Raw genomic sequence first — 27,889 nt, 5'->3', positions numbered from 1 at the left:
TGGGAAGAATCAACATTGTTAAAATGTCCATACTACCCAAAGCAATATATAATTCTAATGCAATCCCTATTAAAATCCCATTGTCATACTTTAAAGATCTCAAAAAAATAATACTTCATTTTATATGGAATCAGAAAAAACCTCGGATAGCCAAGACATTACTCAGAAATAAAAACAAAACAGGAGGAATTATGCTCCCAGATCTCAGATTATACTATAAATCAATAGTGATCAAAACAGCATGGTACTGGTACAAAAACAGAGAAGTAGATGCATGGAACAGAATAGAGAACCAAGAGATGAGCCCAGCTACTTACCATTATCTGATCTTTGACAAGCCAATTAAAAACACTGAGTGGGAAAAAGATTCCCTATTTAATAAATGGTGCTGGGTGAACTGGCTGGCGATTTGTAGAAGATTCAAACTGGACCCACACCTTTCACCATTAACTAAGATTGACTCTCACTGGATTAAAGATTTAAACTTAAGATATGAAACCATAAAAATACTAGAAGAAAGTGTAGGGAAAACACTTGAAGAAATTAGCCTGGGTGAAAATTTTATGAGGAGGACCCCTCAGTCAATTGAAGCAACATCAAGAATACACTACTGGGACCTGATCAAACTAAAAAGTTTCTGCACAGCCAACACAGTAAGTAAAGCAAGTGGACAGCCCTCAGAATGGGAAAAGATATTTGCAGATTATGTCTCTGACAAAGGTTTAATAACCAGAATCCACAGAGAACTCAAGTATATTACCAAGGAAAGAACAAGTGAACCCATCTCAGGGTGGGCAAGGGACTTGTAGAGAAGAAGACATGTATGTGGCCTACAGACATATGAAAAATGCTCATCATCATTAGTCATCAGAGAAATGCAAATCAAAACTACTTTGAGATATCATCTAACTCCAGTAAGATTAGCCCACATCACAAAATCCCAAAACCAGAGATACTGGCGTGGATATGGAGAAAAGGGAACACTTCTACACTGCTGGTGGGAATGCAAACTAATACATCCGTTTTGGAAAGAAGTTTGGAGAACACTTGGAGAACTAAAAATAGACCTGCCATTTGATCCTATAATTCCTATAGTAGGCATATATCCAGAAGACCAAAAATCACATTACAACAAAGATATCTGTACCAGAATGTTTACTGCAGCACAATTCATAACTGCTAAATCATGGAAGAAGCCCAAGTGCCCACTGATCCACGAATGGATCAATAAATTGTGGTATGGAATATTATGCAGCCTTAAAGAAAGATACAGACTTTACCTCCTTCATGTTTAAATGGATGAAGCTGGAACGTATTCTTCTTAGCAAAGTATCTCAGGAATGGAAGAAAAAGTAGCCAATGGACTCAGCCCTACTATGAAACTAATTTACAGCTTTCATATGAAAGCTATAGCCCAACTATAGCCCAAGAATGTGGGGAAGAGGGAGAGGGAGGGTGGGGAGGGAAGAGGATGAGTGAAGGGAGGGTGATTGATGGGACCATACTTATGGTCCATCTTACAAGGGTACATGTGAATCTTTCTAAATGTAGAATATAAATGTCTTAACACAATAGCTAAGAAAATGCCATGAAGGCTATGTTAACCAGTTTGGTGAAAATATTTCAAACTGTATATAAAACCAGCACACTGTACCCCATGACTGCATTAATATACAGAGCTATGATTTAATTTAAAAAAAATTGTAGGTGAAGAGTACGAGTATAAAGCTTTCTCTACTCTCCTGAATAGAAGAGCAAGAGTAGAGAACTGAAAGGCAATCAACAAACAAATGAATGCCAACCACAGAACAAAGAATCCTCAGAAAGCAAGGTATGCAAGACCTCTGAAGGCTGAGGTACAAGATGGGGCTGAAAAGAAGTCTACAGTTGTGCCTCTGATTAGAGCGCACAAAGACAGAGTAAGCGTCATTCCACACCCTTCAACAAGAAAAAAATAACCCAGATAAACTACAAAATCCCAATGTTCTTAAAACCCTTAAAAATCTGACGTCACAGGATCACAAAGTGCCTGGTTCTTCCAGCTAGGTGTCAGATAAAGTTCTACCAGCTCTGTGACTTCAAGAAGTTACATGCTTCAGTTTCTTTGCCTATAAAACTGAAAAATGAAGTTCTGATCTCAATGGGGCTGTGACAAATAAGTTAAATAACAGCTATTCCAGTAAGTGAAATTCAATCACTCCTTTGGATGTGAAAAATTAAGTACCATATGGAAAAAAATAAAATTGAATCCCAGCCTCAAATATATAAAAAAAAATATTTTTACTGGTCAATCTACCAAATGTGTAAGGAAGAAATAACACACATTCTACAAAAAATTTTCAAAAAATAGGAGAAAGCACTTTTCAACTCATTTTATAAAGCCAGTATTAGTCTAATAACAGAGCCAGAAAAGTACAGAATAATTAGAAATATTTGTATATCTACCATCCCCAAATAACAAATGTTTTAAATCATATTTTTGTTAAACCTTCACTATCAAAACACTTTTCCTTAAAGAAGACATAAGACACTAACTTACTATGACATCTTATTTTATGAGCCTGCCAGGTCAGCGCGAATCTGTTTTACCTTATGTTATACACAAATAACAACAACAAAAAATGAAGAATGCTTCTCCAGGATAGAGTCAAATGGGCTCCAGCCTTCAAAGTTGAGGGGCTCAATATATCAGTATACCTTAATACCCATTCACAGCATCTTGTATATCCTGGCACAAGGATATAGGGCAAAGGCTTAGGTGTCTCTGGTTTCTTGACATGTGGAGAGTTACTGAATAAGGTGACTTGATTCATGTACACTGGAATCGAGTACAGAAATGGGAATGAAGAAAGATGATAGACCTTAGAGAAATTTTTCACTTTGTAGCTTTTTGTAAGTTCAATTTTTAACCTTGTAGATATATTAAAAATAAAATTAGAGAAAAAATATTAATAGCTTGGGTTGTATCAGTTCTGTCACTGACTACCTGTATAACTTTTAGTATTTACCCTTATTTCTATGAGCTTTACTTTCTAGATAGGAAAAACTGCATAATCTACTTCCTAAGTGCTCTGATCCCATGATTTTTAAAGTAAAAGTAACAGAAGCAAATTAAACCATTATGGAAACTTTCTTGTTCCTTATTCCTATTAGCCATCCCTGTTTGATGTTTTTGATCTATTTTTATCTCACATTATATAAGCCATAAGAAGAAGATAGAATAAATAGGATTTTTTAAAACATTAACATCAGGTCATCACCACATCATCAATTTTATTGGCTGGGTACAGAAACGCATCTACTTCCTTTCTTCCTGACATATTCCAAACACTGACGTCCTGTCCCAGTAAGGACTTTAGATACTCCTGGTCTTGCTATTGATATTCTCATCGCTCCTTTGGATGTGAACATATATATCCCTCTATATGGATGCCTCAATATTCAGAATTAGTTGTCCAACTCCACAACACTAGAGAACCTTACTGTTAGTTAAGACACTCGGTAACAAATTAACTACCCTTCAACCACTAACTATCCAGTTCAAATGACTCTCTTAACATGATGACAGATATATTAATAATCATTCATGAAAATATACTTTAAAACATCTCCATACTGAATTAAGACTTCAGATCCCCTGATGTACCTAAAATGTATTACAAGATTCAGAGTATTTGAAGAGATGTAAAACAAAAACAGTGAAAAGAGTATTTACTAGGCTCCTTCCCAAAACTTTGTCCCAGGAGCATTACTTATACTTACCTCATTTGTGAGATACTATAATTCTCATTTTATAAATAAAGAAACATAATCCCAGGTAAGGAAACTTGCTAATGGTTATATAGCTACTAAGGAACAGAGCTAAGAGCCCAACTATGCCTAACTTCAAAACCCACGGACTTAAATTGTTAAATCCCAAGAACTGTCTATCTAATTGATACCTATGACCACTATTAAAGGACAATCAAATTTAATGAGGTACTATTATTAAAATAAAAAAAACTCTTACCTTTTTATAAACAGCTGTTTTATCAGAATCCAAAACAATTATATTCCTTAGCTTTGCATTTATTTCAGTTACTGAAGGCTTCATAATTACCTCAGAATCAAGTCCTAAGGGAATAAAAAGATGACTAATTGCCTTTTCTTTCATTTAATGGTCCTGAATTTATTTTTTATAAAATATTATTACCTTCAATCTTAATTTCAGAAATGTTACGTTTCTGATCTTGAATAAAAATCTGTAAACATGATAATTCTGCTAAAATCTGCAAGGTAATGATATCTTCAGTCGTGGATAGTTTTAAAGCTGCCAGAAAAAGATCATATTGTAAAATGTAAGGAAATACATTTTAGTTATTTCACCAAACATATAATATAACTGAAATGTCACAAGTACTGACAATATTACAAAAAACCTGATTCGCAAGGAAGGTGTGATTTCTACTCAATTGGAAATTCTATAAAAGCAATCAAATCTAACGAAAAAACCGAAAAGACAAAATACTATTTCTAGAGTAGATAAAACATTTGAAACTAAGAAACTATAGCTAAAAATTCCTAAATCTTTTGAAATGCAATGATTATTAGGCAATACTTTATTAAAATTTTAACTTTCATTGCTTACCAACTACTAGCCTATAATTTTAAAATACGCTTTGATATTATTCAAAGTTTTTGTCAAATTTTAGTCAAATTTTTAAATCTAAAGTAATCATGCTATTACATGCATAAATTTCAATCTAAATCAAATACCTCTGCACAATCTTCAACTAAAACTATTATATATAATAAACAAAGCTACATTTCCCTCAGAAGTAATCAGTTTTCTTTACCATTATCTTTAGAAATTAACCTGGCCTATAATGAATCCTCCTAGACACTAATGTAGGCAACATGAAGAATTATGAAGCCAATATTATAAATTAATAATAAAGACAGGACCTGGATTTATTGATCTACTAGGTAAAATAATTTGAATCTGATTTTTAAAGAAACATACCTAATTTTTTAATGACGTCTCCTTTGTCTTCAGTCTCTGTAGCATTCACTGAGGATAATTCTTCCTCTGATTGTGGAAGAATATTATTAAAATAATTTATTGTATTCAGAAGTGCTTCAGTGTGTAAATGGATATCCAAAGAGGAAAAATTCACCTAAAGAACAACACTGATTTTAGTAACAGGTCAATTAATATTCACTCGTCTGCTCTCTATAAGATACTACACTTGTGATGTAAAGAACATTATTTATAATATTGCTTTTATCTTCAAAGATCTTATAATTCCAGTTAGAAAAGAACTTTCATAAAAAATATAATATCTATATAAGAAATAAATCATTATCTACTCATACCTTAATCAGCTGTAAAACATTATTATAAATATTTTTGAAGTTGGGTACATTCTTTTCAGCCTATTCAAAAAGAAAACAAGTCTATTAAAACATGTTAGGAAAACATGTATATATAATAACATGAGAGTCCTAATACACATTTCTGTAACTTGTCCACCTGTGTGTATGTTTCAAAAATTACCCAAATAACTGCTTCACCAAAATGAAAGAAAATTGGTTAAGTATGGAACTCTCTATAATGAAGTTAAGTATTAAGTAAGCAATGCGTATTATCATTCTTATCATCAAGAGAGAAAATGCTGGATATTATCAAAGTGTGGAAAACAATCATTTAGTCATAAACAACTCTGTACAGTTCTTCCTAATTCTTTTGGATTTAAAAGTATAATTGTGACAGAATTGTTCCTCAAGTATCTAAATACTCTGGGGTATTTGTTCTTTTATTTTAAAAAGTATTATTATTTTTGATTAATGAATCATAATTGTATACATTTAGGGGGCACAATGTGATGCTTCGACATAAGTACATAATGGGAAATTATTAAATTCAGCATGTATATATATATGCTATATATCACTTTACTTTCCCATCAGTTTTTGTGGTAAGACATTTGAAATGTACTTTCTTAGTTATTTTGAAATATTCAATACCATATGACTGACTACAGTCACCCTGCTATACAACAGATTTCATAAATTATTCTTCCTACCTAGAACTCTGTGCCATTTGATCAGCAACTCCCATTCCCTCCTTATTCTCCCCCAGCCTCTGATAACCATCATTCTACTCTCTACTTCTACGAGTTCAACTTCACTACAATTCCACATAAGAAGATCAGGCAGCACTTGATCTTGTGCTTGGCTTTTGTCACATAACAATAGTGTCACAGATGGGACTTCCCTCAATTTTAAGGCTGAATAGTACTTCACTGTGTAAATACATGTATACCTCACCTTCATTATCCATTCATTTCTTTTAGATTTAGAACACTTACATAATCTAAAAGCTATTTAATACATACAAAAAAATCCTAAAATATCTCCATCAATAACGGATAGCAAAAATGGCTTAAAAGTGATAAAAATGCTCTTTCAGCACTGTTAGTAATATGATTGTTAAACTAATATGGCACTTACACAAAAATAGGTCAACAGAAACATGGAATTAGAAATAGTTCATAATACATAAAACAACATAATAGATGATAAAATGGGCATCATTAATCAATAAGAAAGGAATAGTGCTATTGAGAATACAAAAATCAGATAACTTCACTAAAAATGGGAAATGAAGTGAAAGCAACATCTTCTATCATATACAAATAAATTATATCAAGACTAGAAAATTTACTTCTTTTTCAATACTCTGTTGGGGGAAAAAGATCAAATTGCAGGTCATTTCTATGTAGAACAAAGACTTCTATTTTGCTACATGAAGTATTTATTAATCACAACTATTTAATACAGTATGATGAGACAAAAAAACCTTAAAGTGCTAGAAGTTACACAGATTACATTAGAATGAAAATTTAAAGACTGAAGATTATTAAATTCAACAAAACTTGATTGTAACACATCATCAGCCTACTTACCACACTAAGTAGATGTAAATGGAATTGCTTACCCTCACATAGTCGAGTGTTAACAGATCTTCCATTGTGTTATCCAGTGTTGTGACCAAATAAACTGGTTTCTTGTTTTCATCTAAAAATAATTTCAAAAAATTATATTTTCATAGGACAATTAAGTGAAAATAATTGCAAGAATACTGCAATTATACAACTGGAAACAAAGGCTTTCCTCAATCAGTTCTGGACCCTGGATTCTACCTTACCAAGGTCAAGTCTCTTCTTGATTTCTCCTCAAAATGTCCCTGTGCAACACAACAGTGAAGTTTCATATACCTTTACAAACCCAGATGGTCGGTAAGGGTTAAAAAAAAAGGCAATCATTAAAGCAAAACCAGATGGCTTTCAGGAACCGTGAAGAAAGGGCAGAAAATATTCTGGCCCTGGATCACAGAAATAAGTTTAAAATAAACAAAAAAGTCAGAGCCCTTGAAAATCCAGTTGTTCAGAAAACAGATCAGGAATGTAAGCTTTTCTGTATTTCAGGTTAGATGAAAATAAACCTGATACCATATAGTTCTGATCAGAACCTATTATATTAGAAAAAAACTACTGTTGAGGAGATCTTTATATAAAGCATTTAAAATTATCATAACCAAATTACTTATGGCTGTTAGAAATTAGTATCTGGAGACCAAAATGATTACAAACTAATACTATTCTTGAAGACAAAAAGCCACAAATTCCATGAAGTCCTACAAACTTAAATGCTTATCAGCACATGAATCAGCTGAACCAGCTTTATACTGAGCTTGCTAACCCCTGCATTTCAACCTTTAAGAAGGTCCCTACTTTGTTTATATATTTATTAATTCACGAACAGCTATCATACTGATCATTTACTTTGCTCAAGAAACTGTACAATTCGTTCCCTCTGAGAACACTAAAGTAAAGATATTACAAAAATAGGTGCAGTGAGGGTGGTGCCTGTGGCTCAGTGAGTAGGGTGGTGGCCCCATATATCGAGGGTGAGGGGTTCAAACCCAGTCCTGCAAAAATAGGTGCAGTGAGGGCGGTACCTGTGGCTCAGTGAGTAGGGCGGCGGCCCCATATACCGAGGGTGGGGGGTTCAAACCCAGTCCTGGCCAAACTGCAACAAAAAAACAGCCAGGCATTGTGGAGGGCACCTGTAGTCCCAGCTACCCAGGAGGCTGAAGCAAGAGAATCGCCTAAGCCAAGAGTTGGAGGTTGCTGTGAGCTGTGATGATGCCACAGCACTTTACTGAGGGTGATAGAGTAAGACTCTGTCTCTACAAAACAAAATAAAAATAAAAAAATAGGTGCAGTGAAAATTCTACACCTGGTATTGTTTTTCAAGAGTTGTTTTATTCTTTGATCTTAGGAAAATAAATAAGAAAAATTATAAAACTTAGGCCAATCATGGTGACTCATGCCCAGTGCTTTAAGAAACCAAGGTGGGAAGGTCACTTAAGGCCAAGAGTTCAACAACAGTCTTGAACATAAGGAAGCTGTCTCTACAAAAAATTAAAAATAAAAAAATTAACTAGGCATGATGGTATATGCCTGCAGTCCCAACTTCTTGGGAGGCTTAGGCAGGAAGCTCAGGTAAGCCCAGGAGTTTGAGGCTGTAGTGAGCAATGATCACGGCATTATACTCTGGCCTGGGTGACGGAGTGAGATTTCATCTCCTTTAAAAAGAAAAAAAAAAAAGGAAAAATTTACAACTGCTATAATACTTCAGGATTATTAGAGAGTACTGTCAAGTTAGTTTGCTTTTCTTCACCATTACCAGAGCAAAGTAATCCTTGATGTACAAAGCATAATAAAACAAAACCTCATATCTTCTACATCTGATAGTCTTCTTGGCAAGAGATAACCATAATACAATCTCCTGTACTCAAATTCTAAAGATCTATGGAACAAGTGTAGAACATGAGGCAAAGAGTGAATAAATCATATCCCTGATCAAATTTTAGGCCACAGTACTTAATTTACTCCCTGATTTATTTTATTTTATGTTTTTTAAAGATAGAGTCTTGCTCTGTCATCCAAGCTGGCTCACTACAACCTGGAGTTCCCAGGCTCAAGCGATTCTCCCACCTAGTTGAGACTACAGGTGCATGCTACCATCCTCAGCTTTTTTTTTTTTTTTTTTTTAAATTTTCCATAGAGATAGAAGTCTTGCTATGTTGCCCAGGCTGGTCTTGAACTCATGACCTCAAGTAATTCTCTGTCTCAATCTCCCAAAGTACTAGAGACTATAGGCATGAACCACTATAGCTTGCTCCCCAATTTAAAAATGACATCTCACCAAAGAAGATATACAGATGGCAAATAAACATATAGAAAAAAAAGCTTCACATCATATGTCATCAGAGAAATGCAAACCACTACACACCGATCAGAGTAGCCAAATCCCAAACACTGACATCTGGAAATGACACAGAGCAGTATCTCACTCACTGCCAGTCAAAATACAACATGGTACAGGCACTTCAGAAGACAGTACGGCAGTTTCTTACAAAACTGAACTTACTCTTAATCATATAATCCAGTAATCATGCCCCAGGTATTTACCCAAAGAAACAGAAAATATAAATCTATACAAACACCTGCTTGTGGATGTCCACAACAGCTTTATTTATAATTATCAAAACTTAAACCAACCAAGATGTACTTCAGCTGGTGAATGGATAAATTGAGTATATCCAGACAGTGGAATATTATTCACTGCTAAAAAGAAATGTGCTTTCAAGCCATGAAAAGACAGGTGGTAACTTAAATACATGAAAGAAATGAATCAGAAAGGGATATACCCTGTGGGATCCCAACTATGTGTATAACATGCTAAAAGAGGTAGAACTATGGGGACACTGAAAGAGTAGTTGCCAGGGATTAGGCAAGAAGGCGAGACAAACAGGCGCAGCACAGAGGATTCAGAGGGCAGGGAAACGACTGTGTGGTAATACGATGGTGAATACATGGCATTACACATCTGTCCAAACACACAGAATATATAAAACCAACAGCGAATCCTAACATAAATCATTATACGTTGGGTGATAATGATATGTCAAAATAGGTTCATCAACTATAACAAACGTATCCCTTAGCAGGGGTGTTGATAATGGGACAGGTCATGTAAGTATAGGTGCAAGGAGGGAAATCTCTGTACTTTCTGCTTAACTGTACTATGAATCTACAACTGTCCTAAAAATGAAGTCCATTTAAAAATTTTTTAATGTCCCCTCTGCTCAAATATTATTTTGCTTAAGTGTATAACGAAATTAAACTACTAAACAGTCATCTAAATCATTCTTTTTAACATTCACAATTTTTTTCAAAAAAAAAACTCAAAAAAAAGTAAAAGAAAAATATTGTATCAATAGTACTTTCCCAAATGTCCAACACAGAAAACAATATTTTCTTGGAGATCACAACCACTATGATTCTGGAACACAAAGGCAGTAAGGTGAATACTGCCTTCCTTCTACCTCCAACAGAGATGACTACATGCTACTCCCGGGGAACCTGGGAATATGTTACCTCTTATTGCAAATGGGACGCTGAAGATCTGAATAAGGGTAAGGATAAAGGAAAGTAGAGTAGCAAGTGTGGTCCAATTTAATCACTAGAGTTTTTTTAAAGTGGAAGCAAAAGGCAGAAAAGGAAGTTAAGAGAGATGGCCATATGAGGAGGCTCTGTCACCTTGTGCTGGCTCTGAGATACAGCAAGGATACAGGTCCTTGCTGACTATAATGCAAGGACCAGTGGAAGTCTCAAGGAGCTAAGGGCAGCCCCTGGCTAACAGACAACAAGGGGAGAAAGACTTAAACCACACATAACTGAATTTTGCCAATACCAGATGAATAAGGAAATGGATATTCCTCTGAAGTCTTCAAAGTGAAATTCCTGCCCACACTTTGATTTTTGTCCAGCAATACCTGTATCAGACCTCTGCTCCAGAGAACGTTAAGATAACAAATACATGTTGTTTTAAGACACTAAGTCTGTGATAAACTGTTACAGCAAAAACAGAAAACTAATTTGGTATCCCAGTATTCAGTTAAATAGATTTAAAATTCAATGTTGACCATTTGATTTTCCTTAATGAAAAAAATTATCTTCATTTTTTCCTGTGGATTACCAACTATACAAGTTAAAGATTAACTCATAATGTAGACAGTTTTCTAAGAATTTTTTTGGCAAATGTACTGATTCAGAGCCTAAAGAACTTAGGTAGTCACACAATGGAATTAATCTGTTTTTAAGAATAGAGATTCTTACCCGAGTATTCTGGGCATTTTAAGCAGAACTCTTTCAAAAATGCGTGAGCTCTCAAATCGTATGTTCTAATGTCAATTTCCGTACCCAATCCTAAAACATTAATTTCTACGACTGGTAAGTCATATTCTCCTACAAGATGACAACACTGAAGCAAAACCTGGAAAAGAAAAAACAACAATAACAACAACAAAACTACCGCTATATAAAACAAATACATGTCCATAGTGGTTAAAAATCATGTATTAAAATTATGACAGGTTTTATATTCACACATATACTCACACATATATACAATACATACTTGAACTGCATAATCATTATTATAAAATATGTACTTAATACCCACAATATATTATCTAAACACCCAATTCTTGATTAAGAAAGTTAACCTTCAGAGAAAAGGGGTAAAGTAGCACATGGAAGTTCACCCTAAAATATGTCTCTGCGGCATAATAAAAGGCTCTCAGAGATCAACAGATGCTAGAAGAGACTGCTACCCTATCTACAGGAAGACCAGACAGGCTCACCAAGGGGAAAAACTGTTTCTCTTCCCCGTTCCCCTCAAGCTTCTACCACTCCCAAAGCACAGGATGGAGATGTCCTCTGAAGTTCCCTTACCTGTCTGAATTCCAGACCTAACAAAGAAGAAAACAATTACCTCTGGTGCCTTCCCTGAGTTTTTTTTTTTTTTTAATTTAATCTATATCAAAGGAAGACAGACTGAAGACTGTTAACAAACCTGGGACAGATTTTTGTCACAAACCATGGCCCACACTGGGTGCCAAACAGACCAAGACCATTATATATGTTCTTCAAGCTTACCGAATTTTACCTAGTAATAGTTTACTGCCCTCCACAGAATTCCTCTTCCCACCCTCTCCTCATACCCATGTTGCCAGGACTATGCCCTCATTTTTTCGACAACTTCAAGATTGTAAGTATATAAGCTTCCATATCCCAATGGATGATTGGGTCTTCATTTTGAAGGCTCCAAAGTCATGGAAAACTAAGAGCAAATAAGTTGCCATGCCTTTTCTCCAATTAATCTGCCTTTTGTTAGGTGATTTCTTAGCAAGCCTTCCCAGAACAAAGGCTTACAAGAGGAAGCACACAACAAGTCAGAATTTACCTCAATGAGGATGCTTATTAGCAATAAAACTATATAAATGAGTCGTAAATATTAGAAATGGCAAACAATTTGCATAAGCCACATTAATTTTACCATGTTACTTACCTCTGGTACTTCAAATCGTATTTTAAGTGTAGTCATATTTACTGAAAAATCTTGCTTTTGTAACTTTTTCGGACGATTACTTTTAACTCTAGCTGGAAATTGAAGAGACTCTTCCAAGGGACTACTTGGTGCATCAAAAAATTCCTCCTCTGAGTCTAAATTACATAGAACATTGTTTAAGTCAATAATAAAAGTGATCAACTTAATAACATTTTAGTTTTTCTGAAATAAATATGACTATTAAAACACCAAGGGTCTGTTTTAAAAACTGAATATAAATATAAGAATCAAATACAAAAGAAAATAGAGATCACTGTATTTTTAAACAAATAACATCTTTTTATTTCCTTGTTTTTTATTTCTTTGCTTTTTTGTTGTTGTTGTTGTTGAGACAGAGTCCTATGCCCTGAGCAGAGTGCAATGGCATCATAGCTCACTACAACCTCAGACTCAGGCTGTGGGCATCCTACTGCCTCAGCCTCCCAAAGCCACTGGGATTACAGGCACTTGCCACAGTGCCCAGCTGGGTTCTTCCAGATCTTTTTAGGGGTTGGGGTCTCAGTCTCACTCAGGCAAGTCTCGAACTCCTGAGCTCAAGCAATTCTCCCTCCTCAGCCTCCTACAGTGCTGGGATTACAGGAGTGAGCCACAGTGCCCAGCAACAAATGACATTTTTGAAAACAAAAAACATGGAATATTACAAAATGTAAACTTTAAAGATCATCTTTTGTAATCATTTGTTGATTTTAAAATTCCCTAAGAAAATTTAACAGGAAATGACAATACCTACAATTATACATATCATGAATACATAAAGCAATATGCTGCATATTACTATGTTAATATGCTGCTCGCTCCTCCTAGATAGTATAATGGGACTTATTTATAAATTAAAATACCAGCAGCAGAGGGCAGACCCTGAAGTCTGAATGAAGCAAACTGAGATCAAGTTCTACTTTATATATGTATAAATAAAGGTAGGGGTGTGTGTGTATGTATATTAATATGTATATATATATACATACATGTATATTAATATGTATATATATATATACATACACACACAAATTGATCTTAAAAAGGACTCAAACTAGAAAAAATATTTAACCACTAGTAAAATCATTTAAAAGAGGCTTAAAGGAAACTAAAACAATTAGAAGTATATCCCTAATAACCTAAGATTGAAGTTAGAGTAGATGAACTCACAAATAATATCTCCTCTCTGGTGACCACCCATAAAGGAAAATGTTCTCTAGAAAAATCAAGAATCAATATAGCAGTTTATGTTATTTAACATTTAGCTTTTTGGGGGTGGGGGAGGGACACAAACTCTCTCTGCAGCCCCAATAAGGTATAGTGGCATCATTATAGCTCAAAGCAACCTCAAACTCCTAGGCTCAAGTGATTCTCTTGGCCTCAGCCTCCTGAGTAGCTGGACTATAGGTGCACATCATTATGCCAGGCTAGTTTTTCTGTTTTTAGTAGAGATGGGATCTCGCTCTTGCACAGGCTGGTTTTGAACTCTTGAGCTTAAGCAATCTTTTCGCTTCAGCCTCCCAAAATACTAGAATTATAGGCATGAGCCATTGTGCCACATTTAGTTAATTTTTTTTTTAAGGCTTAGAAATATAGAAACACATTTCCTTTTTCTTTCTAATGTGACCATTAAAAGGCAGATACTTGATATCAGGATATTTGTAAGTCTTTATATGTAAATGTAGGCATTAAAAATTGACTTTTTCTTTTAATACCACAAAGATATCTTTTAAAGTTTTAAAAAATTTACTACAGTAAAAGTTTCTAAACAACTAAATAAACAACTATGAAGTTTTGTTGGGTTTCTTAGCTCACAGCTGAATAAAGATGATTAACTTGTGACTTCGAATTTTATATTCCAAAACAATTCCATTGTACAAGCAAATTCAAGGAACATCCAAATTATATTATTTTAAAGAAATTTTAGTGAAAATTTCCTGAAAATATACAACTATCTGCTACTGCCTGAAATTTTTTTATATGACAGTAAGAGAGTAGAAACTGCCACTCTACAGCTTGTGTTTCTGACATAAGGATTATGTTGAGGTGATTATTTGAGAAACAGGAGACACAGGAGAAATTCTGAAGACAGAGCATAAGTTTTCCCTTTGTAAGGGAAATTAACACTCATAACAGAAATCTACCTATGTAAAGGGGTCTCCTTCTTAGTACCAAGAAAGATGAATCTTAATCAGAAGACATTCTTATCAAAAGAGAACATACCCACTTCAAGGTGCCTAACAATCTTTACCCTTGCTTACCACACTTTTCTGGGTGACCTCTGTATAATTTACATCCCCCTACCCCTAGCCCAAAAGTTTAAAACCACTTGTCTATATTTTAAGTTCAACTTGGTGAATAAATCCAACTTTTAATCAGCCCTCTGAGTTCCTCATCCCTGAGTTTCGCCCACGTACACAAGATAAAAATGTTAATACATTTCTACTGGTTTCCTCTTGTTAATCTGTCTTTTGTTAACAAAGCCTCAGCCAAGAACCTACAGGTTAAAAGGAAAAGATACTGTCTTTACCCTATCTGGTCATTTCAGAAAAATACACCTAAAGATAAAAAGTATTATAATAATATATGTATAATAAGGAAGAAATCCTTAAGCAGTTTCATTTTACCATCTTCAGAAACAGAAGTAAGTTCCAAGACAGGCAATAGTTTCTGTGAAAACTGTGATGCTCCCAAAGAAGCAGATGTTTGAATCTGAAAGAAAAGTAATACCGTCAGTTACACAAAGACATTTATTCAAAGCTCTCCTACAGTTGTGACAAAAGGTGCTCAGTTTGAATGCACTGAGAAGATATCAAGTATAGTTAGAAAAAATACACAATAAATGCAGATTTTAAAAAGGGAGTTTCACAATTTTAAGGCTAAAAACTGTAAAACTGTTATAATTATTTCCTTGATAGCAAGGTTTGAATAGATCTTATATCTTAAATTGACATCTTATTAAATAGGGAAACCACCTCAAGATATCCACTGAAAGCAGACAGAGTTGAAGAGCTTTCAGATTTATTTTTAATTTTTAAAAGGTATTTCAGTAAGTTTACCTTTTATTGTTTGGAAAAATACAGGATGTAAACAACACGCAATGGCTTTAAAAAATAATAATAAGAGATACCTCTGAATCCTCCAACCAGACCAAGAAACAAAAACATACCATAACCTGATATCATCTTATGTGTTCCTCCTTGATCATGTTCCCACTAATCATGATTTTGCTTTCATATAGTTTATATTTAAGCCTCTATGATGATTCTCTAAATAATATACTGTTTACCCCTGTCTCTTTCTAAATGGTAAATGAAGCCAGAACTGTGGCCGAAAAGATGGAGTCTGAGAAGCTAGGCTGAAGCAGCACAGCGAACCGCATCTGTTGAGTTCACATCCTTCCCCACACACCTTTCCCCTCTGATTATCTAGTTAAGGTTTCACAATGATTGGTGAGCATTTTATCTCAGGAGACAGTGACAAAGTAGACACACACAGACAATAGGCGTTGTGATATTAGTAGAGTAAATGTTATTTTGATGATATCTAGAAAACAGATACGTTAAAACAAAAATCACCTGTTGTTCAAACATTTTGCATTGTTAGCATGGAGAATACTTTGATGTTACCTCCTATCAGATAAAGTTAAAATTTTCTAGTTTGGTTTCCTTGTATTCCACTATAAAAGGTATTAGAATTGTAACTGAAGCAGAATAGAATAGACAGGCTCCTCTTGATGTTCTCCAGAATTGCTGGCTTCTAACAAAGTTTCCTAGACCTAAACCCCATCTGTGCATACTGGCAGACAGTGACAGGTGGACAGGAAATATTACATATCTTTTCCTGTGACATTCCTCTTTTATAAAATAATCTCTAATTTTTAACCATTCGATAGTTTATTGTATTTCAATGTTACATGATGCTACATTTATGAATAGATCGCTTCTTATTTCTCCACTGAATTATTGGTATTTTTTTTTAGAAACCATATTATGTTCACCTTATTAGGTATTATCAGACTGCTTACATAAATGGTTACAAGACATTACATTAACACCAGCAATAGATCTGAGGTAATCTTTCTCCATATCCTCACAATTCTTAGGATTTTCAAACATTTTATATTTTGCCGATCTCACTAGCCATTTTACCATAGTTTTAATTAGAGTCTCACAAATGCATTGCAGTTACACATCATATCATAGTTTCACTGCTAGACTTTTTAAAAATTCTGTTTTGGGGTAGCATCAGCAATACTTGTTGAAGTACATTATAATCTACTACAATTTTTAAAAAATTGTTAGAAGGTACAAAAAAACCAGGTTACATTGATTGCATCTGTATAATTGTGCCCCAACCCCAAAAGGTGTGTCACACACACTGTGACCCCCTCAGCCCCTCCTTCCTTCCCGCTCTCTGCTCTCCTCTTCCCCCACTACCATCATGTATTAGGTTATTAATTGTCCTCATATCAGAATTGAGTACACAGCATTCTTGTTTCTCCATTCTTGTGATGCTTTACTAAGAATAATGTGTTCCACTTCCATCCAGGTTAATACAAAAGATGTAAAGTCTCCATCTTTCTTAATGGCTGAATAGTATTCCATGGTATACATATACCACAGCTTGTTAATCCATTCCTGGGTTGGTAGGCGTTTAGGCGGTTTCCACATTTTGGCAATTGTAAACTGAGCTATGATAAACAATCTAGTGCAAGTGTCCTTTCAGTAAAAGGATTTTTTTTCTCCTGGGTAGATGTCCAATAATGGAATTGCAGGATCAAATGAGAGGTCTAGGTTGAGTTCTTGGATGGTTCTCCATACTTCCTTCCAAAAAGGTTGTTTAGTTCACAGTCCCACCAGCAGTGTAAAAGTGTACCCTTTCTCTACATTGATGCCAGCATCTGCAGTTTTGAGATTTTGTGATGTGGGCCATTCTCATTGGGGTTAGATGATATCTCAGGGTGGTTTTGATTTTCATTTCTGTGATAATTAGGGACAATGAGCATTTTTTCATTGTTTGTAAGCCGTTCATCTGTCTTCTTTAGAGAAGGTTCTATTCATCTCTCTTCCCCATTGATATAAGGAATTGTTGACTTTTTTCATGTTTTAATTTGACTTCTCTGTAAATCCTAGTCATCAATCTTTTGTCTAGTTTCTCATTTTGGCTGTAACTGGTGTATACAAAGGCTACTGATTTGTGGACATTTGTCAAAATATGCAGATATCCTTTCCCATTGTGTAGGTTATCTACTGCTTTTGGTTGTTGTCTCCTTTGCTGTACAGAAGCTTCTCAGCCTAAGTTCCATTTGTTTATTTTTGTTGTTGTTGAAACTGCCACAGAAGTCTTCTTCATAAAGTCTTTCCCCAGGCTTCAAGTATTTTTCTCATGCTTTGAGGATTTTTATCATTTCATGCCTTAAATTTACATATACAAGTCCATAAATGTAATTTACCATATCAAGAGAAGCAAAAACAAAGACCATATGATCCTCTCAATAGATGCAGAAAAAGCATTTGATAAAATCCAGCATCCTTTTCTAATTAGAATACTGAAGAGTACAGGCATAGGTGGCACATTTCTTAAACTGATTGAAGTCATCTATGACAAACCCACAGCTAATATTTTACTGGATGGAGTAAAACAGAAAGCTTTTCCGTGCAGAACTGGAACCAGACAAGGTTCTCCTTTATTGCCCCTACTATTCAACATAGTGCTAAAAGTTCTATCCATAACAATCAGGCAAGAGAAGAAAATAAAGGGCATCCATATGGGAGCAAAGGAGGTCCAACTCTCCCTCTTTGTTGACGATATGATCTTATACTTTAGAGAACCCCACAGACTCAACCACAAGTCCCCTGGAAGCCATCAAAAAATACAGTAATGTCTCAGGATATAACACCAATGTCCACAAATCAGCCTTTGTATATGCAAATGACAGTCAAGATGAGAAGCTAATTAAGGACATTCCCCTTCACAGTAGCTTCAAAGAAAATGAAATACCTAGGAATATACCTAACAAAAGAGCTGTGAAGGACCTCTATAAAGAAAATTATGAAACCGTAAGAAAAGAAATAGCAGAAGATATTAACAAATGGAAGAACATACCATGCTCATGTCTGGGAAGAATCAACATTATTAAAATGTCTATACTTCCCAAAGCAATCTACAGATTCAATGCCATCCTTAATAAAATACCAACATCATACTTTTAAGACTTGGAAAAAATAATTCTTTGTTTTATATGGAAACAGAAAAAAACTCATATAGCTATGGCAATTCTTAGTACTAAAAACAAAGCCAGGTGCATCAGCCTTACAGACATTAGGCTGTACTACAAGACCATAGTGATCAAAACAGCATGGCACTGGCACAAAAATAAGGGCATAGTCATCTAGAACCAAATAGAAAACCAGGAGATGAAACATCTTACAGCCACCTAATCTTTGATAAATCAAACAAGAACATATACTGGGGAAATGAATACCTATTCAATAAATGGTGCTGGGAGAACTGGACCCACATCTTTCTCCATTTACAAAAATTGATTCAAGATGGAAAAAAGACCTAAATTTAAGGCATGTTTTGAAATTTTTACATCTACATTCATGAGAAAAACTGACCTATTATTTTCTTTTTTAATAGCATATTTGTTAGGTTTTAGAATACAGGTTTTGTTTAGCTCACAAAATGAGCAATTAATCCCACAATTATTCCCTAAAATATTCTGGAGTTTTGAGGTTGCTCCCCATTGTCACTGCCCATACAGTATGTATTAATACCTTTTTGAGTAGTATTACACTATTAAATGTACTTCTATGTTTTATCCATTTGCCTCCAGAGGGAAAACTGGGTTTTTTTGCAGCTTTTTACTATCATAATTAACTCTACTGTGAGCATTCTATTTCAAGTATTTTAGTGGACATATGATTTCATTTCTCTTAGGAAAAAACCAGGGAGTGGAATTTCCAAGTTACATGAAAAATATATATTTAACTTTATTTTTAAAAACCACCAGACTTTTTGCAAAGGGGTTACACAATTTGCAAGTTCATCAGTAATGCACAAGTTTTAAATCCTCTTCATATCAATACCTCGACATGGTATCATCGGCTGTCTAATTTTTGGCCATTCTAACCATTGTGTGATGGTATTTCAATGTACAGTTGCTTCATACTTTCCTGATGAGTAACAAGTCAAACATCTTTTCTTGTTGTCTATTTACTCATTTATCATTCAGTTGTTGGTTAGTTTCCTTACATATTTTGGATACCGGAATTCTATAATAGCGGTTTTACATTTTTTACTCTAGGGGCTAGTTTCATGGAAGACAACTTTTCCACAGACTAGTGGGAGAAGGGGGGTTATTTTTTCTGTTTTATAAAATCATTCTAATTATTTAGGCCTCTGCTAATTTCATATGAATTTGAGGACTGACTTTTCCATTTATGTGAAAAATGCCTTGGGATTCTGATAGAGATTGCACTGAATATGACAACCAGTTTATAGAGTGTCCCCATGTTAAACATATTAACACTTCCAAATAATAAATATGAGGTAGTTTGCTATTTTTCTCAGATTTTCTTTGATTTTTATCAGCACTGTCTTGTTTTCAACATACAAGTTTTTTACCTTCTTAATGTTTTTCTTTTGCTATTATTATGTGGAATTACTTTTAATTTCCATCTTGGAGTGTTCATTCCTGGTACGTCAAAACATAATTGATTTTGTGGATTGGTCTTGTATCCTGCAACTTTGCTATATATTTTTTTAAGATTTAGTACTTTGTGTGAGTGTGTGTATGATTCCATAAGAATTTCTCTATGTAAAATCACATCATTTCTGCATAGAGATACATTTCCTTCTGCCTTTTCAATTTGAACGTCCTTATTTTTTTTTCCTTGAGTAAAATTACGTTTGCTAAAACTTTAATAGATGTTGAATAGCAGTAATGCAAGGGGCATCCTTGTGCTAGGATTACAGGAGAGAGCCACGCCTCCCAGCCCAAGAAACCCATTTGACTCATAAAGATTCTCAAAGCCTTAAGGTAAAGAAGTGGGGGGAAAAAATGTTCCATATAAATGGAAACCAAAAGCAAAAGAAGTAGCTATTACTACATTAGATAAAAAAGACTTTAAATTAGAAGTAGGAAAAAAAATACAAATATGGTCACTGTAAAATGATAAAGAGATTGACTCAAGCAGAAGATAGAACAATCCTAATTATACATGTACCTAACACAGAATCTCCAAGATTCATAAAACACCTACGGAAAGCAATAAACAGCAACATAATAATTGATAGGGACTTTGGCACTAAAGTGACAGAACTAGACAGATTACTGAGACAGAAAATCATCAGAGAAACAATATAATTAAACTGGACTCTAGAATAAACGGACCTAAAAGACATTTACAGAACACTATAACCAAAAACTACAGAATATGTACATTTCTCAGCAGCACAGGAAACACTTTCCAAGATAGAGCATATGTTAACTCACAAAACAAGTCTCACCATATTTTATAAAATTGGTATCTCTCAATCTATCTTCTCAGACCACAGTGAATAAAACTAGAAATCCACTCCAAGCCTTCTCAAAACTACATAAATACATGAAACTTAAACAATATGCTGTTGAACAATCCTTGAGTCAGTAACAAAATCAAAAAGGAAATCAAAAATTTTTTCAAATTCAATGATAATACAAGCTACCAAAATATCTGAAATATAGTAAAAGCAGAATTCAGAGGGAAGTTTACATCACCAAATGCCTAAGTCAAAAAGACAACAGGTCACAAATTAACAACCTAATATCACAACTCAATGAATAAGAAAAACAACAAAGCAAATCCAAACCTAGCAGAAGAAAATAAATAATGAAGATCAGAGCAGAACTCAATGAAATTGAAACCAAAAGCCAACAGAGAAACCTGGTTCTTAGAAAAGATAAACAAAGTCAATAGACCCCCCTACCTATAATAGTTTATCCAAGAAAAAAAGAGAAAGATTGAAATAAGCTCATTCAGAAATAAAAAAGAGAGAGAGACACTATAAGTGAAAACAAAAACCTCTACAGACACAAACTAGAAAACCTAGAGAAAATGAATAAATTTTTGGAAAAATACCACCTCTCAAGCTTGATTCAGGAAGAAACAAATCCTTAAATGGGTAACAATGAGTAGAGAGATTGAAACATTAATAAAAAATCTCCCAACAACAACAAAAAAGCCCAGAATTGGAGGGATTCACTGCTGAATTCTATCAGACCTAAAATTCACAGCTGAAGCCAGGAAAAAAAAAATAACAACAACAAAACTACAGATTAACATTCCTCATAAACACAGATTCAAAAATTCTCAACAAAATATTAATACTATCTAACCAGATCTAACAACACATCAAAAAGATCATTCAACCTGATCAAGTGCGTTTTATCCCAAGGGTGCAAAACATGATTTAATGTACACAAATCAATAAATGGGATCCACCACATAAACAAAAATTAAAACCAAAAAACATACAAGCAATCTCAATAGATGCAGAAAAAGCATTTGATAATATCCAGCACCCCTTAATAATAAAAACCCTTAACAAACTAGGCATAGAAGGAAAATACCTCAAAATAATAAAAGCCATATAAGAAAGATCCATAACCAACATCATACATAATGGGGAAAAGCTGAAAATATTTCCCCTAAGAACTGGAACAAGAAAAGGATGCCCACTGCTACCATTAATATTCAATATACTAGTGGAAGTCCAAGCCAGAGACATCAAGCAAGAAAGACAGATAAAGAGCATCCAAATTGGAAAAGGGAAGAACAAAAAATCCTTGTTGGCTGATGACATAATATTCACATATCTAGAAAACTCTAAAGAATCCTTCAGAAGACTTCTAGAACTCACAAATAAATAAATTCAGTAAAGTCTCAGGCTAAAAAAAATCAATGTACAGAGATCAGAAGCATTTCTATATACTAGTAATAGTCACACTGAGATTCAAATCATATTTGCAATCATAGTCACCAAGGTTTGAATGCAGAGGTTCTTTTGCTACTCTTAAGGCCCAAACAGAAATTCATGGCGGGAAGAATATAAAAGACCAGACAAAAAAATAATTTTTTCCTCTAGGGAAAAAGATACAAAACTTATGAATGAAGTAATTAGCTAAAAGCAGTAGACACAAATAATGTCCCCAAGCCATCTTAGTATGAGTTGAGAGAGACTTTACTATTATCAATAAGACCTGAAGATAAATTGAGCCCATAATAAAATCTAATTTTAAAGTATTTGCAGAGAACACTGGCAGGAACCAAGGAGACTAGAAAGGAAGTACAGGCAATTCATTATTTATTTCAGTCAGAATTATACATATAGGCCTAAAGTATCCACACGGACATTAAAGTCTTAGTAGCAATAGTTAATGAATTCTACCCAACACTGTCACATTGAGAAGCCCTAATAAAAATGTAAACTATTTGTTAAATCAAATATGAAATCCTGACTACTCAACATAAATTATCTGTAAACACTAACAACAATATGAATGTACATCAAAAGGGGACATATTAGGCAAAAGATGTAAGATATCCCCTTACTTTAGTACTATATCACCATGAAAAAAAAGAGATAGATCAGTATGTGTTAACATGAAAATTTCTCCAAGTTAAAACAGCATATATGATAACAATGGTGGAAAGAATACAGATTCAGAATAAGCATGATGATCTTACTATTTAAATATTAAGAACGTAAGAATTGATTTACATGTATATACACACATACACATGTATATGTGTGTACTAACATATCTCAAACTTTTTTTTTAAACCAGTGAAACAGTGTCACTGGAGAGGATTGGAGTCTGCAAAAGTGAAGAAAAGTAGATTTTATCATTTTCTATCTTTTTTAACTACATATTTATATTTTCCACCATTTGATCAACTTCCTTTTAAATGAATTGAAAATTGTTTTATCTGATAATTCTGTGCTTATTTCAAATACTGCTTGACTTTCCTTTTACATTCACACAAATATTAATTTTTAAAATAACAATTACCGGGGGAGGAGCAAGATGGCCCACAGGCGCCAGCCTACGACAGAAGCTACCCATCCAGAAGGATAATGTCAGGAAAACACCCAATAATATTGAAGACTGGGAGCCTAGCCAAGAGAGAACAGTGATATCTGCAGGACACCTCTGCTAAGGCAAGTTGAGACTCCAAGAAAGCAATCTCCAGGTAGAAAAACTGAACGAACATTTTTCACTGCCATTTTGAACTCCTAGTCCACTCTTACCCTCCACCCCCGACTACAGAGACAGTGAGTGGGGGGCCCAAGAGCACCATCCCCCACCCCTACAGGACCAAGCAGCCCAGTCCTGGCCCTGCAGCCAGAGACCTGTTAGAACCACATGCATTCCCTGGGCACCAGTGATCCCCAATCCCACAGCCCAAGACCTGCAAGAGCTGTGTGAGTCCCGCAGGTGGCTATGCAATTCCCAGCTCCCAGCACCTGGGCTGGGAGAGCCCAGAACTTGCTAGACCCATGTGCACCCTGCAGGTAGCTGCCAAGTTTCCTGCTCCCTACACCCAAGTGGAGCGAGCCCAGAACTCCTTGCTAGACCCACAGGCGGCTGCCAAGCTCCCCCTTCTTGGCATCGGGCCAGGCAGGCCTAGAACTGCTTGCTAGACCTGTGGGCAGCCTCCAAGTTCCCTACTCCCGGCACCCATTCTGGGGAGGCCCAGAACTATTTGCCAGAAACACAAGACCCCTGTGGGTGGCGGCCGAGTCCCCTGCTTCTGGCACCCGGGAAAGGCGGGCCCAGAACTGCCTGTTAGACCTGTGGGTGACCTCTGAGTTCCCCGCTCCAGGCACCTGGGCCAGGAGGGCCCAGAACTACTTGCTAGACCCGTGCGCACCACGCGGGTGGCTGTCAAGTTCCCTGCTCCCAGCACCCATTCCAGACAGGCCCACAACTGTTTGCTAGAACTGCACGCTCCCCGTGGGTGGCTGCCAAGTCCCCCGCTCCCGGCACCCAGGCCAGGCAGGCCCAGAACTGTGTGCTAGACCCGCGTGTGCCCCGTGGGCAGCTGCCGAGTTCCCTGCTCTCCGCACCTGGGCCAGGCAGGCCTATAACTGCTTGTTAGACCTGTGGGCAGCTGCTGAGTTCCCTGCTCCTGGCACCCGAGTTGGGTGAGAGCAGATTGCTTGCTAGATTCACAGGTGGCCGCTGAGTTCCCTGCTCCCAGCACCCAGGCCAGGCAGGACCAGAACTGCTTACCATACCCGTGCGCCCCCTTGGGCGGCCGCCAAGTTTCCTGCTCCTGGCACCCAGGCCGGGCAGGCCCAGAACTGCTTACTAAAACCGCGCATACCCCACAGGCAGCTGCAGAGCTCCCCGCTCCCGGCACCTGGGTCAGGCGGTCCCAGAACTGCTTGCTAGACCCACGGGCGGCCACTGAGTTCCCTGATACCGGCACCCACACCAGGCGGGCTCAAAACTGCCTGCTAAAGCCATATGCTCCCAGCATACTGAGGCGGCAGAGAATTATGAGAGGATGGTCAAGCTGAGAGGAAACCACAATAGAACAGCATACCCCAAGGCAAAGAGCAACAGCCCCAGCAGCGGGAACAATAAGACTCACACCCCTGAGGCTCTTTAGGACAGACAACTCTGCCTCTCTGGGCAACCAGAGGAAGCCAGCACCTTCTCCTGTGGAAGCCACCGACTGAAAGGTTCTAATACGGACTCCAAACGGTGTAAATTCTGCATGGGATAGAATCATTGGAAAAACTCTGGCAACTTGAATAACAAGAGTAGATCGACTCCCCCAAAGAAAAATGGGGCAGATGCAATTGAAGATCCCATTCATAAACAGATGGCTGAGATGTAAGAAATCAAGTTCAGAATGTAGACAGCAAGTAAGATCAACAGAATGTAAGAAAGGAGGGAATTAAAATTTCAAGAAATTATTAAAAAGATTTCTCAAGAAATTATTAAAAAGATGTCTCAAGAATTCAATGACTTCAAAGATAAAATGATTTTGAAACACTGAGGCAAGAGTTTGTAGCCCTGAAAGATCTGAAAAATATAGTAGAATTCCTTGGTAACAGAGTGGAACAGGCAGAAGAAAGGATCTCTGACATTGAAGACAAAGCTTTTGAAGGAGCCCAAGAGCACAAAGATGAAAAGAAATGGAGAGGAAAAATGGATCTTTCTCTCAGAGAGTTCTGGGATAATTTGAAGAAAACTAATATTCGCCTTATATGAATCCCTGAAGGCGACAAAGTTGTTTCACAAAACACAGAGGCTCTTCCTCATGAAATTATAAAAGAAAACTTTCCAGACATGCCAAGAGATTCTGAAATTCAAATAGCAGACAGTTTCAGAACCGCAGCACGACTCAACCTGAACAAGATATCCCCCAGGCACATCATAATTAACTTCACTAAAGTTAAGATGAAAGAAAAAATTCTGAAAGCAGTTAGATGTAAGAAAACCATAACTGACAAGGGGAAGAGTATTAGATTGACTACAGATCTCTCTGCTGAAACATTTCAGGCTAGAAGAGGATGGTCATTGACTTTTAATCTCCTAAAACAAAGTAACTTTCAACCTAGGATCCTGTATCCAGCTAAACTGAGCTTCATCTATGGTGGAGAAATTAAACACTTTAACAACATTCACATGTTGAAGAAATTTGCCATAATGAAAGCAGCTCTCCAGGAAATTCTCAAACCTATCCTCCATCACAAAAGTAAACTCACTCAGAAACTTTTGATCAAATTCCAACTTCCATAATGACAAAAGGATTAAAAATGTCTACTGGATTTTCGAGCAATGTGATGCCCAAAATTTTACCAGGCTTATCAATAATTTCAATCAATGTGAATGGCTTAAATTGTCCTCTAAAGAGGAACAGATTGGCTGACTCAATGCAGAAACTCAGACTGGATATATGCTGTATTCAAGAATCACGTTACTTTAAAAGATAAATATAGACTCATGGTCATCTATATTCCAAGCAAATGGAAAGCAGAAAAAAGTAGGCGTTGCAATTTTATTTGCAGATACATTAGGGTTTAAATCAACAAAAGTAAGCAAGGATGGCCATTTTATATTTTTCAAGGGTAATACTCAGTATGATGAGATCTCAATTATCACTATCTATGCACCCAACCAGAATGCACCTCAATTTATAAGAGATACTCTAACAGGCATGAGCAACTTGATTTCTCCCAGCTCCATCATAGTCAGAGATTTTAATACTCCTTTGGCAGTGTTGGATAGATCCTTTAATAAGAAGCTTAACAAAGAAATCTTAGATTTAAATTTAACTATTCAACTTTTGGACCTAACAGACATCTACAGAACATTTCATCCTAACAAAACTGAATACACATTTTTCTCATCAGTCCATGGAACATATTCCAAAATCGATCACATCTTAGGTCGTAAGTCTAACTTCAGTAAATTTAAGAGAAGAGAAACTATTCCATGCATCTTCTCGGACCATCATGGAATAAAAGTTGAACTCAGTAACAACAGGAATCTGCAGACTTATACAAAAACATGGAAGCTAAATAACCTTATGCTGAATGATAGATGGGTCAGAGACAAGATCAAGAAGAAAATTACCAAATTTTTAGAACAAAACAATAATGAAGACATGAGTTATCAGAACCTCTGGTACACCACAAAGGCAGTCCTAAGAGGGAAATTTATAGCAATGCAAGCGGTCCTCAAGACAATAGAAAGAGAGGAAGTTAACAACTTAATGCGACATCTCAAGCAACTGGAAAAGGAAGAACATTCCAATCCCAAATCCAGCAGAAGAAAAGAAATAACCAAAATTAGAGCAGAATTAAATGAAATTGAAAACAAAAGAATTATACAACAGATCAATAAATCCAAAAGTTGGTTTTTTGAAAAGGTCAATAAAAATGATAAACCTTTGGCCAACCTAACCAAGAAAAAAAGTAAAATATCTAATCTCATCAATCAGAAAGGGTAACAATAGACCCCTAGAAATTGGAAAACTCCTTAATGAATATTACAAGAAACTTTATTCCCAGAAATATGACAATCTGAAGGAAATCGACCAATACCTGGAAGAATGCCACCTCCCAAGACTTAGCCAAAATGAAGTGGAAATTTTGAACAGGCCTATATCAAGTTCTGAAATAACATCAACTATACAAAATCTCTCTAATAATAAAAGTCCAGAACCATATGGCTTCACGGTAGAATTCTACCAAACCTTTAAAGAGGAACTAGTACCTATATTACTCAACCTTTTCCAAAATATAGAAAAAGACGGAATACTACCCAACACATTCTATGAAGCAAACATCACCTTGATACCCAAACCAGGAAAAGACT

The 27,889-nt window shown here is 35.8% G+C and overlaps 1 protein-coding gene across 3 annotated transcripts in view; it reads right to left on the bottom strand.

Annotated features, from left to right (window-relative positions):
- The window catches only part of VPS13A (vacuolar protein sorting 13 homolog A), a 223,662-nt gene that overhangs the window by 125,710 nt on the left and 70,063 nt on the right, over positions 1 to 27,889 (bottom strand). For all 3 annotated transcript variants that reach the window (XM_003782963.1, XM_003782964.1, XM_023508036.1), the window contains exons 24-31: positions 15,129 to 15,213; positions 12,466 to 12,620; positions 11,232 to 11,388; positions 6,980 to 7,059; positions 5,356 to 5,415; positions 5,003 to 5,156; positions 4,193 to 4,309; positions 4,010 to 4,113 (exon numbers count right to left, since the gene is read on the bottom strand). In XM_003782963.1, coding sequence (XP_003783011.1) covers positions 4,010 to 4,113; positions 4,193 to 4,309; positions 5,003 to 5,156; positions 5,356 to 5,415; positions 6,980 to 7,059; positions 11,232 to 11,388; positions 12,466 to 12,620; positions 15,129 to 15,213 — 912 coding nt within the window. The remainder of the gene's footprint in view (positions 1 to 4,009; positions 4,114 to 4,192; positions 4,310 to 5,002; positions 5,157 to 5,355; positions 5,416 to 6,979; positions 7,060 to 11,231; positions 11,389 to 12,465; positions 12,621 to 15,128; positions 15,214 to 27,889) is intronic.

This window comes from Otolemur garnettii, unplaced genomic scaffold, assembly GCF_000181295.1.
Source record: "Otolemur garnettii isolate 467f Iridium unplaced genomic scaffold, OtoGar3 scaffold00006, whole genome shotgun sequence".
Classification (NCBI taxonomy): Eukaryota; Metazoa; Chordata; class Mammalia; order Primates; family Galagidae; genus Otolemur; species Otolemur garnettii.
Note: the sequence above shows the minus strand (reverse complement) of the source record. Positions and strands in the feature narration are given on the sequence as shown.